The sequence below is a fragment of the Etheostoma cragini genome, chromosome 8 (genome assembly GCF_013103735.1).
Source record: "Etheostoma cragini isolate CJK2018 chromosome 8, CSU_Ecrag_1.0, whole genome shotgun sequence".
Lineage (NCBI taxonomy): Eukaryota > Metazoa > Chordata > Actinopteri > Perciformes > Percidae > Etheostoma > Etheostoma cragini.
In genome coordinates, this window is record NC_048414.1 from 13,204,431 (window position 1) to 13,223,866 (window position 19,436).

The following is a 19,436-nucleotide window of genomic DNA, read 5'->3' on the forward strand; positions in this document are numbered from 1 at the left end:
TAGAGACTGTCAGTCCAGCTGCGCACACGCAACATAGCCCTTTTTTCGGTTGACTCCGCCACGTTGGTTCCATAGACAGTGGTTCCACTACGTGTGTGTCGCATTCCCCTGCGCACCACCAACGTTATGTTTGTGATGAGGCGGGAAATGGCGTCCGCGGACATGTTTGGTCTGTGACTAGCGTAGCTATCGAGCTACAGACACAGCTGGCAACAACAACCACGGCCCGACCTCTACCGGTGGTCGCCACGGTCGTGGCCGAGAGCTGCGGCAAGTTTTGAAGAGCTTCCTAGATCACCAGTAAGTAACAAACAACGTCAACATGTAAACAAAAATAGTTAGCCTGACTGATGCTAGCTAGCGGCTAACATTAGCCAACCAAGGGGGCGTAGTCTAATGGCTGAACATAACTATGGAAGCGAACAAAATGACGCGTTAGCCAGAGCGCAACTAGCTGATGAATAGTTTTATTTTATCGATGAATTAACGGATAGTTGTAATGATAAACGCATTTGTTTACGGCGCACGTGTTAGACGTGCTGTGGGAACTGACGAATAATGTCACGGCCTTGCTTTTGCTGCCATTGGCGTTTTGTTAGCCTGAAAGCTAACTGTAGCAACCTGCGTTAACTAGCCACAAACCCACCGACAGCATATGGTTAAGTAAGTTCTATCTGACGTCGCTGTTAACGTTAGTTAACGACCGTCAGCGCTGCTGTTATGCTACCAGATCTGATTTAGCAACAAGTAGCTAATAAAGCTGGAGCATAATTGACGAAACAACATGCATACATCAAGCGTTTTTACGAAACACCAGCTTAGTTTGAACATATTAAAGGCCTCTCATTTCCGTTTTGAGAAGTTTTGCTCTAAACTTTGTTTGTATTCTTGTTAAATGGCTGTGACAACCAAGGGGAAAATATGAGTTTATCATAATTGATTTTCTGATACTCACAGTGAAAGTACAGTCATGTCATATTGGCGAAATAATGTTAAAACAGTTTGTAACGTCAATTCACAGTAGTGGAGCTGCCAAAGATTTGGTGGGGCCAACCCACATTTTGCGGCGTACAAAGTAATCTCTTTGGCTCTATTAGCATCATCATCCTTCAGGGTTTAAATTGGGATTTGTTATGTCTGGGGGGGGTATGCCCCCCAGGAATTTCTTTGGGAAAATAAACCATTAAATGGCACTTTCTGGAGAGTTAAGTGCAAAGAAATGGATAAAAGTCAAGTCATATCTTAGCCTACATGTGCAAAACTAGGGTTAAGGGCCTTTGCATTGTGGTATCAACATGTGGGCATTTACATTAATGTTAATCAGTCATCACTTGATTACACATTGTCTTACCTTCTTATGATATAAGAAGTCACCCAGACAATTTGCCAAACAAAATGTGCCACATAAAGAGACTGTAGCAGCGGAGAAGCTTTGGGTCTGTGGTGAACAGGTCCACCTCACACAAATTTCCTTCTCCCATTCTCTCTCTTGACTGACACACACACACACACACACACACACACACGGTTCTCAGTGTAGGGACCAGGGACCCAAAGTTAAATTAACGTTGGTCTACCAAAGGATCAACTAAGACCACTGAAATTCTAAAGAAAGAGAATCACTGTTTTACATAAATTATAATCCTTTAAAACTAAATTAATAAAAAATAACAATTCTTTGGACACCAGGGGGACTGGTGGCCAAACCTCTCTTCAGATTAGGCAGTAAGGGAAATGATGTCTTCAATCAAGGCCTTTCCCCACCACAAGGTCCAGCAGGAAATAGACAGAAAATAAGACAAAAGACAGCATGGCTCATGTTTTGACCTTTTTTATTTTCAAAGCAAGGTGTCTTCTTTCCCCCTTGTCAGAATTTTCTATGTGACGTTGGAGCATGATGAGGCTGAGAGTGCGTAAAGCTCCTCAGCAGCCAAACTTAGGGCGTCGAACCCACCTGACCCAGGCTAAACGGAAACACCGTGAAGTGGAGCCATCCCCGGTGAGAGGTCGTGGCAAAATGCAGAAGAATGAAACAGGCCTGTTCTCCACTATAAAGAAATTCATCCGAGGAAATGCCGTCAAGGTGGGCTTACATCAGAATTCACAGCTGCTCTTTCATAATTTAAATGTTGCTGCTGTAAGATAGTGATGCATTGTAGGAGCACACACCACTACTAATTACAAGACAATTAAATCAAATTATATTTATTTATTTACTTTTTTGGCATGTATTGAGACACAGTAGTACCGTGATTTAATTGGTGTTATGAACATTTCCTGCCATAACTTTTTTTTCTTTTTTTTTTACAATGCTACTAATCTATTTCTCATTATAACAAATTTGAGAGTTTCAGATTTAAAGACTAAAAATCCACCAAAAGATGAAACGTGAATGATTTGTAACCTTGATTGGTGCTGTATTCCTGTTTTTTGTTTTTGTCAGGTGGAGCAGGATATTCCTGCAAAGAGGAGTCGTATTGATTGTAATTCTGAGACCGATCTAATTACATCAACGCCACAGACTAGAGGCCTTTCCAACAAAACAGTCTCAAGAGTTTGCCGGAAAAGTCCACATAAAGGTATTAAAGACCCAGTAAGAAGTGTTCTAAAAGAAATGTCTCATTTTGACAACAGTGTAATAGATTACATCTAATGCCTTTTTTCCAAGTTTACAAAAGAATGAAACCACATACAGAAATCTATACAAATAGTTTCTTTTTGAGTTGTTATTCAAGAGTTGTTGTTTTTATAGACACGATGACATGCAACAGTAAACCCATGAAACCGAACGGTAAACTAGAGGTCCCTGTAGAGGCAGCGAGCAGCCCACCACGCACCACCCTGCTCGGAACCATCTTCTCTCCAGTCTTCAACTTTTTCTCACCAGCAACTAAAACTGGTAATACAAACGAGTCCTTCGATATTCCTGTCTGAAAAATATTTTGGATTGTTAAAAAAAAAAAAATTGCTTCTGTGAAATTTGACAAAACTGTACTGTAATGTATTCAGCCACTCCCGGTTCAGACTCCCCTGGCCAAGCGATTGAGGCAGAGGAAATCATGAAGCAGTTGGACATCGAGCCGGCAGAAGAAATGCCAAGCAGCACTCTCACATCTACAGAGGGCATCACTCCGTGTCACCCAGTCCCGATGTTACCGCACAGGCTTCAGATCACCTCTGATACAACCATAGAAGAAGGAGAAATAGTCACCGAAACTGACATGCCACCATTAACGGGTACGTCCATTCTCACATTAGAGTGTCACGCCTCCAGAAAGTAAATACTAAATGCAGACAGTTCATAATATTTATTTGAACCTGCTTTGATGACTGGGTGGGGTTTACACTAATAGGATGTTTAAATCAAATAAATTGTCTTCTTGGACACAGATTTTTGAAACTTGACATTTTTCTTTGGAAACATATGCTAAGTCAGTCACTGTCTGTGTCTTTTACAATCAGACTGTTAACATAGCTGTAACCTCTGCTGTAGGGTTAAACAATAGAGGGACAAAGTCGAGCTGGAATGTCCAGGTTCTGTTTCAGAAGTAAGAAAACCTCATTCAAAATTCCGTTGACATTTGTGATAACTTGAAAAACATCCAGCCTTGGAACAGAGCCTTTCTCAACAGTATGTTGTGTGTTTTACTCCATATGTTTAGATAAGGCTGGCTGTTTTTAAAAGAATGATCTAATATTCAACGTGTCATTTCTCTAGCAGCCTTTAACATTTCTAATGAGCCCTGGTCCATAGTGGGTAAACCTATTCTTAATCAATGGTTGTTTAACTTTGGTTTCAACTTCTAATAGCAGATCCTGTAGTGGATGCAGATTTATATTAGAATATGGACAGCAGAACTCGAGGTGAGGCGTCATGACAGGCCGATGACAGAGAGGTTGAATGTGAGGTTGATTTACAGGATCTAGTGGAACAGAGGTGACTCCGGACGATGATGTCTGCTCTTCGTTATGCAAGAACATAATATTTGAACTCCTTTTCCATCCGTCTGTCTTCATCAGCTCCTGGTTGTATGCCAGACGGTGGTTACCCACATGCATTACCTTCAGCTCCTCCAGAAACTTCATATGAAGAGGAATGGGAAGTTTTTGATCCGTAAGTTGATTTTTCAGCAACTTAAAACAATCTACCTACCCACCCTACCTATCTATCTATCTATCTATCTATCTATCTATCTATCTATTTATTTAAAATTATTCTTAAAAAACGAGGTGCTGTAAATTGAGATTGATTTTGGGGTTAAAATTTCAACTCTACACCTTTTTAACAACACAGACTGTGATCGATGTATAGTCTCACTTCCAAGGTGACATTGCACGTTGGTAGGTGGCCGGAGCTCGCTGCAATGTGAAACTACCACTAGATGGCAGCAGAAACAGGACTCTGTGATTACTTGGCCCTATGTTAATGCCACTACTGTGTTTCATTAGACTAAAGCTTTTATTTCTCTTAGTTCAGTCCATTCACTTTGAACTCTTCTTTACATCTGTTCAGACCCCTTTAGTGTCGAAATATAAGTTGACATTATCTGGTCATTATTTGGCGACAAGACAAACTCAGTGCCCTTACTTAACATTTCAGCTGGGGTGACCAACACCATAATTACAATGTTCCTTGTTTTTAAAGTGTTGCTCTTTGTTGGGACACTCCTATTTTGTTAAATGAGTCTCTCTTTTTGAATTGTTTCTCTGCTTTTAAGGTACTTCTTCATCAAGCACGTGCCTCCGCTGACAGAAGAGCAGTTAACACGCAAGCCAGCGTTACCTTTGAAAACACGCAGCACACCAGAGTTTTCTCTCGTCTTGGATCTGGTCCGTTTCATGTGCTGTATCTCATATTTAAAGTAAATTGACTGTAATGGATTTTTTTTCTTTTTTCTGATTTTCTTTTGTTTTTCTGTTGTCAGGACGAAACTCTGGTCCACTGTAGTTTGAATGAGCTAGAAGACGCAGCCCTGACATTCCCTGTGCTTTTTCAAGATGTAATATACCAGGTACTCACTGTTAAATGTCATTCTCTAATTGAAAGGTCTCCATTTGCTTGCTGCTGTGATTACATTTCTTCTGTTATGTTTTTAATCTAAAGGTGTACGTTCGGCTGAGGCCCTTTTTCCGTGAGTTTCTTGAGCGCATGTCTCAAATGTATGAGGTGAGATGCAACTCTAATTTCGTGAGACTCTAGACAGTATCTGTGTAATCTGACCTGCTCTAAGTTGACATATTACTCATTTATGTCTGCTGTCCATTACAATTTCAGATTATTCTTTTCACGGCTTCAAAGAAAGTGTACGCCGACAAGTTGCTTAACATCCTGGATCCGAAAAAACAGTTGGTCAGGTCAGTGACAACACAAGACTCTGAAACTGTTCTTTAAAATATGCTTTTATAATAAATGATATAGATTTTACAGGTTGTGCAACCACAACAAAGCTAGAGACAGACATATGTTTGTCAGCCTGACCAAAAAGGCTCGAGCTCTTTGCTGCTTTCTCTTCCAACCTTTTAAACATCCTCACAAATAAATACAAATAAATTTGCTGCTTGACATCAAATTTACTTCCTCGTTGTTGTTTTGTAATGGAATGGTTTCCATGGTTCTGTAATTATTTTCGAGTTAATCATGTTTGCTCGTTGTAGCAAGCTAGCAGCAGTTGAACAAGCATTGATATGTGTATTGATGTGTGTGTTGATCATCTGAACACACCCATGCTTAGTGATTTGGTCCTCCACACTTCTGATTTGTCAGTTATACTCAGCCATAAATACAATATGCTCACAAGTCTGGGAGGATGCAGCAGTAACTTTCTCTCCTTTTTGTCAAATGAACAAATGAGAGGAAATAACTTGTTTTGCTAATAGAAAGCAGACACTCACTGTTACATAAGTGGCTGCTCTAAAGGTTGCATCAAAACGTCGACAAGTCTTCTGCAAAAGGAAACGAATGCTGTCAAATAAATGAGGATAATCACCACACGTGATCAATATGACCTTTTTAAATACTCCACTTGGCCGATCATCAGTTTGGTTCTTAGTTTAATCTGCATGTTTTAACTTAGGAATATTCTTTCTCTCTCTCTTTTTTGTGTTTCTTTTAGACATAGGCTATTTCGTGAGCACTGTGTGTGTGTTCAAGGAAACTATATTAAAGACCTAAACATTCTCGGACGGGATCTTTCCAAGACCATAATAATCGACAACTCTCCCCAAGCCTTTGCCTATCAGGTACAACTTTAATTAAAACGCTGTGTCTACTCTACCAATGTTTCTGTGTCACTGTGATACTAAAGCATAGATGTCTTTTGCAGCTTTCCAATGGAATCCCTATTGAGAGTTGGTTCGTGGATAGAAATGACAATGAGCTTCTAAAGCTTGTTCCTTTCCTCGAGAAGCTCGTGGAGTTGGTAAGTTTGAAGACCTCTTCTAGTTAGACTGACAGAAACTCTAATGCAACTAAATTTGGACTTGGAGTACAACGATTAATAGTTTGTGATAGGCCAGATAGAAACTGATTGTAACGTGTCAACAGCACAACGAAAAACAATGACCACCGTTGTGGTGACACAGCTCCGTTAGGAATCTGCTGCATTTGACCGATTTAGCAAATTTCCGGTTGAACAAAGCTGTCTGTTAGGACTTGGCGTTAGTCATCAACACTGAACTGAAAAGTCTGTTTTCTTCCACTTTTGATCTCTTCCCTCTCTCTTTCACAGAATGAAGATGTCAGACCGCACATTCGAGAACAGTTTCGTTTGCACAACCTGCTTCCTCCAGACTGATGACGTTGTGTTCGTTTCTTAGTTCAAGATAGTGACAACATTGGGAAGAAAAACTTCCGGAAGAATATATTCAACAGATTTCTCTTTTGCAAAAATTGCCATTATTAAAAAAAGAAGAAAAAAATGTTATCATGGAAGAAAAATTGAAAGTTTGTGTTTGAGTCAAAAAGCCCTGGATGTTTTTATACATACCTACTCAAACCAGAATCCGAACAAACAGACCCCGCACACGGCGACAGACTTTTCACTTTTTGCTCGCTTGTTTTTAGTGCGACTTTGAAGGCGGCTTCCTGGAAGGTATTTTGTCTTTTAAGAACTATTTTGGATTGACAAAACTGAATGTCATGCAGTGTTGGATTATATGGACCCTGGTGGCTTCAGCCTGTCCTTGAACGGCCAGTCAAACTTGTATTATATTCACTCGATTTACTTGTAAATATATGTACATACTGGTAGTTTTGTTTTGTTTTTTTCTTCAAGGTTTTTAAGGCATTTTATTTTCACTTCAGATTTTAGTATGTATTCTTTGATTCGGTTGCTTTTATAAACCAACAAAATGTTAGTGTGTTATGTTTGAAGTTGTTGATAAACTGCTTTTCTGTCAATGCCTGCATTATTCCTGTGATGCTTTACTCCATTACGTGCAGTTGTCTGTAATAAGGTGCAGTTAAAAAAAAAAAAAGGAAAGTAACTTTGGGAGAAAAATGTTTCTGAAACAATATTTTAAATTTATGTAATGTAAGCTAGACTTGGGTCAGCTGAATACAAAGCCATAATGGCTGAATTTTAATTTTGGAGATTTGTATTTGACGGGGGGGGGGAGGGGGTCAGGCATCTTGCACTTTGGCATCCAGCCCTTTGTAAGTTGATGTAAAATCTTGTCACTTTTCTATACAGGTGTGTATCACCTCTAATTTGTTATGTGGGGAGAAATTAAATTAAAGCACCAGCAAATTGCCAACATGTTTCCTTTGGAATCTTGTTTTCCGAGACGTCTTGTATGTGCGATCTTTATGATGTTGGAGTCCCAAGTTTTGTTGGCTATTGAACGATCACTCCTGTTGTATTCAGTGTTACTCGATGAAAATAAATACATTTTTATACGACTCCGAGCCTCCTTATTAAAATACACAACGTTGGGTATATTTATGAATTTTTCTAATTTTTATGAAAGTACTTGCTATTTTTGCCCATTAGTAGTTTGTAAATGATTCTATCTTAATACAGTGATTACAGCAAACAACATAATTGCAAGATAAAAGACGATTTTATACCATATCACACTGTCCTCACTTTGCTCAGTTTTCATGGAATTGTAGGTGTTCCTTTCTGATAGCTGTACAACAAACGTAAGTTAATCTTGAGTTGAAATTGGTTCATGGACGTACAAGAGAAAGATTTATGTTTAATTATGTGACTGAAATTTCTGATTTACTACTCTGCATTTCAGTATGCATTTTTAGATGTTCTTTTTAAATCTGAAAGAATATCTTGAAAGGTAAAGCTAATTTAAAGTTTGAAAGTATCCACTTCAATAGTCTTTTTTTGTTAGACCTGAACAACTAAAGCGCCTGTGAGTCTTGAGAAAAACCTGAATAAAGTAAAGATTGCAGGGTTGAAGATACAACATGTACTTTTGCATGAGTTCCAAGAACAACGAACTGAAAGCTTCCTTTGTCAGTGTAGTTACGTCTGCAGTGAAAAGGGTCTTTTGGGACAAACCAGCCCCAAAATGGTTTCTCTTGGCATTGTTAAACTGTTTGTTAAAAAATCTAATGGCTTTTGAACAAACTGGTAGTAATTCTTTCTTCTGCACAATCCTTGAACTCTACAGCAGAAGATTGACAGCACAGTTTCATTCATAAATTTAACTGGAATGGCTGTAGTGGAGTGAGTTAGTTAGTTAGTTAGGTAGTTAGTTAATTGATAGACAGATCTAGTATACATCACTCAGAACCGTAAAACTGAATACTTTAAGCCACTCAAATCATTACACTCTTGTTTTTAAGTTTTAAAAAAAAACTTTGTTTTAATATGGCAACCTATTGTGTAACACACTATCTCTTTATTTCATTTTGAAAGCTAATGACATTTTAAACACTGAGATGGGTTCATCATTACCACAAAGTATTTAAAATTAAATCTGTTAGAAATGTTTAGAATGTGTAAAAAAAAGTAAGCCTCTTCTGAAACGTACTTTACTCAAGTGACCCCTAAAAACAGTTGCACATGTTGCAAATATTAATAAAGATTTTAAGTAGTAAAGAAAAAGTATCCTAAAGGAAGTCACAGTGTGAATAAAGGACTGTGTTGCTCGACTGCCTGTTTCAAGTGTAACACTTCTCTTTAAAGAGTAAAATCTATAATTTCAAGATTGACAACTTTCATTACACATATATTAGTGACTGTAATGAACCAAATGCACTTCTATTTATCTAAATTTACTGTTGCCAAATAAGTACTGTTACTTTGTTATAAGGCTAAAAAAACACAGAAATGCTGTATAATGCTTTGCCTCATTCTTAAAGTACAAAGCAAGTCATTTTTATCATTAGTCGCTGTTGCAGTTGAAATCACAATTATGATATGTACCTTTTTTTGTTGAATAAGCTGGTAATTTTTTGATCACCTTGCATTCCCATTGTACCTGGCTGAAAAACATAAGTGTGATTTTTATAAGTTAACCTATTGTTCTCTTCAGCGGCTTTCTGCTCTGTAAAAAGAAAGCCAGGTAAAAATAATAGGGCATTTATATTGAATCCTCCAGCGTAACTTTGTATCTTTTATTATGTACACAACCTGTCTGACTTTTTATTTAGAGATAGGAAACTTACGAGATGTTCTGATCAGATAGCCTGCTTTTGTTCTTTCAAGAAATAGGTCATTACCTGATTGTAGGTGTGCACTGAATTGCCCCTTCCAGAGGTCATTAGACTCCAAATACAAAGGGGGCCAGTCTTCATCAGACTTATCTAACAGGTGTTCAAAAGGAAGAATGATTTCAAAACAAAATCCAACACTGTTGATAGTGTGAAGATAAGACATGGGAATAATTTACTGTGTATTTAGAGTTAATCCACCTAGTGAAAACCCCCCTGTCCTCGTCTATTGGCTGCTGGTGAGGGGTGGAGGTTGTGGCTCATAAACTATAAAGTCCTGCTGGTATGTTATCCCAGGGGCCGACATGTATATTAAAAGTGCTGCCAGGTGTTCTCACCTCAGTAGAACATTTGGTTGTTCAAGGATGTGGCTGCTCTTCTTTTTGAGTGCCTTGATGGGGGCGTTGGGGTCACAGGAAATGCCTTCTGGAGCATCTCAGCAGCTTCAGGCCCTTCATTGCCCCCCCTGCGAGCAGATACACTGCTCCTCCCGGCGGGCACTGAAGCTCCAGTGTAAAGGTGGTGTCACAACAGGTGTGTGTGGCTGCTGCCGCGTTTGTGCCAGAGCAGAGGGAGAGACCTGTGGAGGAACATGGGACTATCTGGGCAAGTGTGATAAGGGACTGGTGTGTGTTTACCAGGACTCAGCAGCTGACAAACCAGACCCAGAGCGCAAAGGCATCTGTAAAGCAGGTGAGTTTATGGTTTATAACCTCAATTAACAAGCAGGTGATGACCTTTTAATCATTCATTTATGTAATTTGCCACAGTGAGCCAAATGAATACATTAATCCCCCACTTAATTTATATGAAAAAAGATGCATCAATCACAAAGAGGCAATAATATAAAACATGTTGTAATATAAATACTCCATTACAGGCCTGTAGTCAAAATGGTAAGTAAAAGTACAGAAGTATTATTAGTGAAATGCACTTAAAGTAGAAAATATAAAGTACCAATCATGCAGTAGAATTAATTTTTTTTCATAATAATGTATAATCACAGATAAATTCAAGCTGTTGGAGGGGGATCTAGTTTTGATTATTTTATATACTGTATTACTGTAATATATTTACTGTTTAACCTATAGCAATGCATTATTCTATCACACAAAAAACTGATATTATTTATTAAACTAATTGCTATAGCCATGACATAAATAAAAGTATGAAGAACAAGATTTTCCTGTAAAATTCAGTATAATTTTGTATCATTGTAGTGGGAATGGTGCCAATGTGGTAAATCTTGTTTATCAACTGTGAAGACTGATAGTGTGCTCAAAGCTTCCCTTGATTCGAAGGTTTCTGCCTACAGTTAAGGCATAATTACACCTCTTATCTCCTCATGGTGAATAGAGTAGTCACCGTTATCAATATTGTATCAGACGTAGTATGAAATTAGAGATGGTAATGTTTTGTTACTGCACAGGGAAAGATGTAAATATTAAATTTGATGTATCTAATATGGCTTGTGAATTATTTCTTATTCAGTGTTTAACGTTTTTTGAGCAGTGATTGAATCGTTGGATCCAGAGAGCTGTCACCCAGAATGCACCAGGGAATACTGTCAGGCCAACCCCTCAGAAATCTGCGCTGCCAGGTGACTAAAAGAAGGAGAAGAATTTTTTACTTTATTATCTTCTTGTACTGATTTTCTATCAGAAATCTGAATTTCCTGCTCTTCAGGTCTGTCTCTCTGGAGCAGATATCGTGTCAGGGCTCCTGCCAACACACCTCCTGTTCAAGCTGTCTGGTGCTGAAACCCCCATCATGCCCTCAGACCTGCACCCCATCTGATTCCTCCTGTCTACACCACTTTGGGAAGTGTGTGCACGCTCACCTGACAGCCACTCATAATACTGTATGCCACAACAACCTACAGGTAGGTGGGGGAAAAGTACAAGAAAGCTATTTTAACCTGTATTTCATCATTATGCTGTACTGCCTTAAAGTACTGTAACTGCTAATCTAACAGTTTTTTTTTTTTTTTTTAACTCGGTAGAGTCATCCTGAGGGCCATTTTCTGTGTTTTGTCCCAGCCTGTCCAAACGCAACGAAGTAACTACCTTTTGTAAAGAGAAGAAATCTTCAGTTTCATGTAGCAAAGTGCAAAAAGGCAGCTATCTAAAAACTTTGTGTATAACTTGAAAACTATTTTTCCAACAATCTTTTGTATGCAATGTAAACATGAATGTTAAAATGTAAAACTAATGTTTTATTAAAGCATGAGGAATAAATATGACATGTCATCCTGTACTTTCTTTGGTTTTATTCATCTAGTGGGAACATTGGCAATGTCTTACCCTTGATAATTGGATTGGCAGCTTATTGTATATCACTAGTTATTAGGGAGCTTGTGTGGTACATGTTTAGGATTTTTTTACATAGTTCATTGTATATTTTGTGTGTGTTATGTTTAAGCATGTGTGTGCTCTATTTTTTACCTTCCTGCAAGACACATTTCCCCTCATAGATGAAAGGTTAAGATTCAAGTCATCAGTACAAAAATCCACTTGCTGTGAAAAATTTATCAAACTCCAAGTATTTGGTCTCAATTAATCCCACAATGCAACAGTGTGAGATACGGTTTTGAAGTGTGGCTCAAGAGATGGCCCTATCCGTTTTTCACTTTGGTACACACCGAAATATCTCAACTTGGATGAATTGCCATGAACCTAAGACATTCATGCCCCACTTAGAATAAATCCTGACTTTTCATGTAGCACCATTATCAGGTCACAACATTGTGTCCAATACTTTGGTTTATAACCAAATTCCTGCAAATCTAACCTTCCCATCAGCTTCAGCTGTACTTCATGTTAACTACTAAGTAGCAAATGTTAGCATGCTTAACTAAGTTGATGAATAAGGTAAACATCATACCTGCTTAACATCAACACAGCCATGGTGAGTAAGTTAGCATGGAGATATTAGCATTTAGCTGAAAGCATCTTCTCAAGCTTAGTCTTCTACAAGTAAATCCCTTTATAGTGAATGTTGACTCATGACTGAGTGAACCAGTTTGGACACCTGCATTGGAATAAGTAGAAACAATGCTAACCGGGCAGAGAAATGAAGTGAAATCATTCATGTACAGCAATGTAGTAAACATAACCGTCATATCCGTCTAGCACTGCTCGAATTGTTCCCATTTTGGGAGTTTTTATAGTTCAACGAAAAAGAGAAGCGTCTTGAGTCCCCTTCTGCCATCGCTGCACCCCTGACAGTTGATGGTTATTGAATAACAGAGGGTTTATGAGGCAGCAATAATGAAGCTTGTATGGAAAGGGAATAAAGTGTGGACCAACAATGGGCAGTTTGTTCTGTGTCCTTCAAATGTGAGTTCTTTCTGAAGTTTACCTGAAAGATTTCACAATAAGGACTGTTTTTTTTTACCAAAACAAAGGCCTGCCTTTTCTTTCATCTTCTTCTAACTTGTCGGTCGGTTGCATCACGAAATGACTGTGATTTCTAAATAATACCGTATCTGGTGTTTATTCAGGCAGAAAACAGGAGTGTACAGATCCTTGTCCTGTATCTGTAATACTGGACAAGCAATTATGCTTAACTGAATGAAATAATTGTAAAATACAAGGTACTCAAATTGTTTACAAATCTGGCCAGAAAAAATCATGAATCGTGATCATGAATACCAGAAAAAAATAGAAATAATATGTAACGCTAAAACATCAAACTTTCCTGGTTCCAGGACAGGATCTGTTACCAAAGCAGGCCGCCTCTGTTATCAATCCCATATAGATGTCACTTTTTTTTTTTTTACTGATAAAAACAACGGATAACAAAGGGCCGTCTGCGTGCCAGCGGTAATAAATGTGCCCCTGTCAGAGGAAACCCATGTTAAAGTTTGAATACAACACAAAACAATAGAAAAGTACAAAAGACTATTATGAAGGAGTGACCTTCAAGTAGATTTTAGATGTACAGGAATGAGCTGCAGAGCTTTCTCTGAGACATGATTAATCTCTCGGAATATTGTGTAATATTCATTTTAAGTCAACCACTACCACTTTTTTAAAATCCATTTTGTAAGAAACTAACCTCACTCAAACCCTTCAAACAACTTAAAAAGTAGTGTTTTATTGGTGTCAAAAATTGTAACAATTCATTTAATCAGAATGTGTTGCCTTTTAGTGAATACACAATTTATTAAAAGCATATCTGAAATTATTATAAATGAGGTTATCAGTAGCCTTTTTGTGATCCAAATGCATGTATTTATAACCTCATATGTTTTTCCTTTATTAAACCTTATATTTAATACCTTAAAGTTACACTTAAATAATGGGTTATAAAAGGTCCCTACAGATAACGGAGTCACACAAAATCAGAACATGACAAAGGGAGAATTTAAACTGGGACACTGTCATTAGTGCCTGATCAACAGATCAGGAGTCACTGGAACTAATAAGTCAACGCGATCCGTTAATGTGCTAATATGTCTAAGAACTGAAGACCTAACAAACTAAAAAAAGACGTTAAGAAAAAAATGATGCTTGACCCTTTGCTGTTTTTATCTTTTAACCCTTTGATTTGTAAGACTGTGTTCTCTTTTTCGGGGAAAAAAACGGCATTTAATAAACCAAACAAATGACAGATAAAAAAATTGCATAACATTTTCGAAATGCAGCATTGTCTTATTAACCGTTTGATTTTTACAAATAAAGAACAACTGTAGAGAGAAAACAGTATAAAAGGTGCATAAAACTTTATCTTTGCTCAAGCCTCCAGTCAGTCTGTGATCAGGAAGGCACGGGGGACAACATCCAGAACGTCTGTCCTGTCGACTCGTCACCTGAACAGTCTGTTCCAAAAGGATACAAAGGTGTTGGAGTTAAAGGCACCGATGAATATGAGCAGCAGAAGGTAGAGACTCATCATGACGGCAAAATGGTGCCTGAGGAGCCAGGATGTGCTGCGGGAACGTCTGAAGAAGAAAAACACAAAAATGACCTTTTGTTTACCAGCACCAGCAGAAACCGGCTCATGTACTTATTTTTTATTTTGTTTCCAGAAACACAAGAGGCCTATATTGTACTATGCGTGTAGGTCCTATATCCTAAAAAAAAAAAAAGAATTGTTATTATAAAATCATATGTTGTTTTTAAACTTACTTATTTCTGTTAGCTTCTGAGATGCTATTTCTGTTCTATATTCCCATTTCCTATTATTTTTGGAGAAAACATATTTCAAACATTTTTCGTTCTGCCAAATGTTTAAAGAACTGGGTTGCTGGCTTCCTTTCAAGTCTTTGAGTACTGCTTGGCCGCACTAGCATGTTTTTCAACTCATAAAGAAATGTGCTAGGCCTTTGCACAACACAAAAAACATGATTTGTGTAATGTGGCTTGTCAATACTTTATCAGCATTTACATCCTTTACCCAGGGGTGACTCTTACCTGGACAGGTGCCTCCTCTGAGAGTAAACAAGCAGGTACTTGACTCGCAAAAGCTGATTATTGGTGACTACAAAGTACTTCTCCGGTACGTCCCCTCCTTCGCTGTTCTTTGCTCTTGAGCGCTGCCGGTCAATATTTTCAGAATCTGAAATGGGAAATTAGTTTTAACATGAAACGATTTTTAAAAAAAATCAGCGTTGCAGGATTTTAAATGTGTTTTATTTTGTGATTCACATGGTTTACACACCTTTTTTTTTCACCTGGCACTTCACATCTGGGTGATCAATGACTTCGCACAAGGCAACACAGCTGAGCAGTGGACCCAGGAGACTTTCTCGCCAGCCGCTGCTGTGGGGACTGTAGAGGACAGCCATGCTGAGGTCACTGGTAAGGTAGGTCCCCTCTCCAAACACTGAGTTCTGCACAAAACATGCAGAGAAGAAACCAGAACGATTGAGCTTTTGTGTTAGCAAACAAAAGATATCTCAACAGCTCTTTGAAGTCATAAGGCCGATGTATGCGTTTGTGTGAAATTGACGTCGTGGCACGTAGCTACGTGGAGAGACCGACCGTACACCAGATTCTACACCGTAGCCTGACGTGGATCTCTCAAAAAAGTTAAGCTACATGTCGTGGCAAAGGACGTCACTCTGCCGTGACTTGGTAGCTTGCATAGCTTCATAATGTTGATACTCTTCATCTTGTAATATAATAACGTAACACTATTTATCCCAGTACCCTTTGCACTATGTTCCACATTTAAATCATTTTTATTGGACTCTTCATTGCACTCATCTCTCTACATTGTTTCTGTTTAGAGTATGTATATATTAGTGTGTCTATATTAGTGTGTATATATTGTTTGTTTGGTTGTTTGTTTTGAATGTGTAAGCACATTGTGAGCAACTATGCTTCAAAGGAAAATTCCTCGTATGTGTCTTCATACCTGATCAATAAAGCTGATTCTGATTCTGATACCCCTCTACTCATTTCCTGTTCTTTCTTCTCCATAAACAACATGAAACCGAGTAGGGGGATATCTTTTCCTGCAACAGATTTCCGACTGTTGTCAGAAAGCACAGAGGAAACACACTTTGTTTCTCTCATTATGCAGTCGGGACTCACTCCGAAGCAAATCATTGTCACTCTCTCACTCGATCGACCACACACCGCCTGCGCGCACACACACGCTGGCCCTACTATTTTCTTTAAGAGATCGACGCACACACCAAGGCATATGTGTATAAACTTCAGTCCACTTACGTAGGCTACCGCAAAAGCTCTGCATGGAGCCTTCACAGAACCATAAATCAACAGTTATGTATTAAAATGCACAATAACAGGCTATATTGTGCCACAGAAGAGATGAAGCGATGAGGACTGCACTAACCTTGTTGAGGTGACAGTGCAGCCCATTGTGCAGGATTGAGTGAAAGTTTTCCAGGCGGCTTCCGTGGAATGCATAGAAGACATCTCTACCTTCCCTCATCTTCTCAAACCTGGCGTTCATCTGATCACAGTACTCCAGCGCAAACAGGAAGTCTGGCACAGGTGCAGAAATCCCTTCATTTTCTGTCAGGTTACAAAGTTTGGCATACTGGAAGAGAATGAAGAAACACACTGTAAACAAAAAAGCAAGTAGTAAAATACATTTCTGTATTTCTGCTTATAGGGATGTACCTCATCTTTCTGTAATGTCTTCACAGCGAAGCTCTTTGAAGAGAGAATCCAGTGTGCGAGAGCCAGATGATGATCTCCCTCTCTGGGTCGTAGTCTCACCAGCTCCCTCACACCAGGCAAAGAATGCACATCTGCCAACTTGAGAAGAAAACTAACTTTTGTTGATCACATTGCTACAACAGGACTAGCCAAACCTGTCTATAGTAGGTCTCATCTTCTCTTTCAGTGCAGGGGAAGCTGTATTGCCTTTAAATGTGTCTCTCTCAAACTGACTGTCATCTCTGAATTAATGTCACAAATGTCTGTATTTCATTTGTCCATGTGACTCTTACTAAATTACGACCATGCCCCCAAAAACCAAGATACAAATCTATATGTTCACTACCACCTAAATATTAGAAGAAGAATATAAGAAGATTCAACCTTTCCTTTCTCAGAGTAATAAAAACTTACTTTTGATGAGTCTGACACTTTAGTCACTTAAGGTGACCCACCAATGACATACATCTACGTTTTCAAGCACCTTCAAAGATGAAAACATCTCAAATATTTAGTCCTAATCTGTGATTCACTAAAGTGTGTGTTGAGTTTTGTTTTATTGTAAATGAACAGTTTTTTTTATTGTTCCTATGTTTCTTGCCAGTTACATATTTATTATATCTTTTAAACATTTGCAAAGCCTGTTTTTCAAAATGTTTATTCTTTTAATCCACATTCTTGCAGTTTTGTTCTCACCTTATTTTAATGACCAACTGCTGCCTCTAACAGAACATTACTGCCACCAAGTGTACGTGTATAATGCCACCACCATTACGCATGGTGTGCATGGGCATTCTGTCTTAACAAAAGAAAAAAGTCAAGTTTTTCTCAATTACTTGCCGCCTTTATTGCTTACTTATTATATCTAATATTAAGGTACTTCAAATGGTGTACGTGCTTGATATTTCCTACAATATAGGGTGTTTTAAAAGGGTTTGACTGTCAACCATGTGTATATCTTACCAGCTCCTCAAAGTCCTTATTGTCACCACTTATGTATCTAGGGGGAAAGGGTCTGAGCAAAGAGTCCCTCTTGTAGTTCTGTGCAGCGGCAACAAACAGGCTGCAGCGGAGGTCTGCTGCTACTGGATCTCTGTGCAGACAGGAGCACACCAGCTCTCTTACTGCCTCAGGTGGGAGTGGTGGCTGCATTCCCAGCACTGCAAGCAAAGGCGATAAGATAGCACACAAGGGAGCACAGTCAAATATTAAGTTATGTGTTAACAGCACAGCAAGTACCTCATGGCAACTTATGTAAGTGCGAACAGAAATTAAACACCGTTATGTTGTGCCAAAATGTGTACTTCCATCCAAATCTGTTTGTTTTTGATTGATTGTCTCCATCACAATTCCCAGACACCAAATGACTTATACGATTAATAAATTAAAATGACTAGCGCATAATTGCTCTAACCCAATCGTAGCACATCTCATTATGCATGTATACATGAATACATTCCTTTTTACATTTGGTTTTATTAATTTGCAATGCTGCCTACATAAATTATATTATATAACTATATTACTTCATACATATTTACATTATTACACACATTATTACATATAGTTATTATTATCTGTATAGATTTTGCTTTTACTTGTGTGTTGTTTAGTAGTTTATGAGCCTTGAGGTGCCTGAGATTAACATTGTTATGACCAGAGCAATAAAAGAATCTTGGTCTTGAAGTCTTCTCCCACCTCATCTTCTCTTTGAAGGAAAGGCATTTTCTGACACGGATAAAACATTAGGCATTACACCTAGCTTGTTTGTACTAGTGAACCATAAACTATACAAAACTACTGAAGCTCTTCGTATGAGACCCAACGTGTCAAGTAACTAGCTAAGACCAGCCCATCTACTAATTTAGCAATTCAACACTTGACAGTCAAGTTAAGCACTATGTTACTTCCGTGTTCGGTAGCTAGCTCAGCAAGTAATGTTGTCCCTTTACTAGCATTGGAAAGTAGGAAGCTATGTTAGCTTACATTAGCTAAGCTACAACAAGTGAAGAGCTGATCATATATCTGTCACCGTGTAACGTTACTGATGATGTAAAACACACACATAAGAACTACATCCTTGTGGCACACAGACCTATTTTACATGACAGACAGTTGTTTTATATCCTTATTTGCACTTACCTTTAGTCGTGCTCAACTCATAGCACTGCAGGAAGAGCTAATGCTAGCTGAACAAAATGCTGCGTTCATGCTACAGCTGTAGAAATAGATTAGAATTAAGCAATTTTCATGCATGGACGAAAGGTAGTTGATAAGGAATGATAAGGCGTAGAGGGCCGTGTCGGTAAATTAGTATAGCGGAAAAGCACACAGCTAACTTAGATAAAAAACGTCAATACATGTCTTGTTTGCATTTTTCAGCTTCGTTCTATTATGTGCAAAAAGCACCAATAACATACAATTTTACGAAGAAACATGAATGCAGCATTCCACGTAGGCTAATGGTTGTCCAGAGAGCTTTCACAGCAGAAAAATAAAATTATCTGCCCTAACAGCTTCTCAAAGCCATGAACGGTCAAAAGCAGAAAGACCAAACAAAAAGGGTTTGGTAGATTGTAAAAGAAGCAAAGCAAGCAAGCACAGTTTATTTATATAGCTTAGCACCT

At 38.4% G+C, this 19,436-nt stretch overlaps 3 protein-coding genes across 6 annotated transcripts; 2 read left to right on the forward strand and 1 right to left on the reverse strand.

Annotated features, from left to right (window-relative positions):
• The first annotated feature begins 36 nt into the window (after positions 1 to 36).
• On the forward strand, positions 37 to 7,504 carry ctdspl2a (CTD (carboxy-terminal domain, RNA polymerase II, polypeptide A) small phosphatase like 2a). Of its 4 annotated transcripts, none has more exons than XM_034880113.1 (14): positions 37 to 300; positions 1,872 to 2,083; positions 2,444 to 2,579; positions 2,753 to 2,899; positions 3,010 to 3,237; positions 3,507 to 3,548; positions 4,021 to 4,114; positions 4,719 to 4,830; positions 4,926 to 5,012; positions 5,105 to 5,167; positions 5,276 to 5,355; positions 6,114 to 6,240; positions 6,324 to 6,419; positions 6,729 to 7,504. In XM_034880113.1, exons 2-14 carry the CDS (start codon positions 1,895 to 1,897, stop codon positions 6,792 to 6,794), a joined length of 1,467 nt encoding a protein of 488 aa, XP_034736004.1. In that variant the 5' UTR covers positions 37 to 300; positions 1,872 to 1,894; the 3' UTR covers positions 6,795 to 7,504. The 4 variants fall into 4 exon arrangements, with proteins under 4 accessions (XP_034736004.1, XP_034736006.1, XP_034736007.1 ...); XM_034880115.1 differs by having other exon boundaries at positions 3,025 to 3,237; XM_034880116.1 differs by lacking the exon at positions 3,507 to 3,548.
• Positions 7,505 to 9,908: 2,404 nt separating this feature from the next.
• si:ch73-330k17.3 (cysteine-rich motor neuron 1 protein) lies at positions 9,909 to 11,813 on the forward strand. The gene is made up of 4 exons (XM_034880146.1): positions 9,909 to 10,366; positions 11,186 to 11,273; positions 11,360 to 11,555; positions 11,676 to 11,813. The coding sequence occupies exons 1-4, from the start codon at positions 9,979 to 9,981 to the stop codon at positions 11,733 to 11,735; spliced, it is 732 nt and encodes a 243-aa protein (XP_034736037.1). The 5' UTR covers positions 9,909 to 9,978; the 3' UTR covers positions 11,736 to 11,813.
• Positions 11,814 to 13,755: 1,942 nt separating this feature from the next.
• Positions 13,756 to 19,219, reverse strand: parp16 (poly (ADP-ribose) polymerase family, member 16). Its single transcript, XM_034880139.1, has 7 exons — positions 18,952 to 19,219; positions 17,773 to 17,969; positions 16,771 to 16,908; positions 16,481 to 16,687; positions 15,338 to 15,509; positions 15,091 to 15,235; positions 13,756 to 14,618 (listed from the first exon to the last, which is right to left on the reverse strand). The coding sequence occupies exons 2-7, from the start codon at positions 17,959 to 17,961 to the stop codon at positions 14,483 to 14,485; spliced, it is 987 nt and encodes a 328-aa protein (XP_034736030.1). The 5' UTR covers positions 17,962 to 17,969; positions 18,952 to 19,219; the 3' UTR covers positions 13,756 to 14,482.
• Between the last annotated feature and the right edge of the window lie 217 nt (positions 19,220 to 19,436).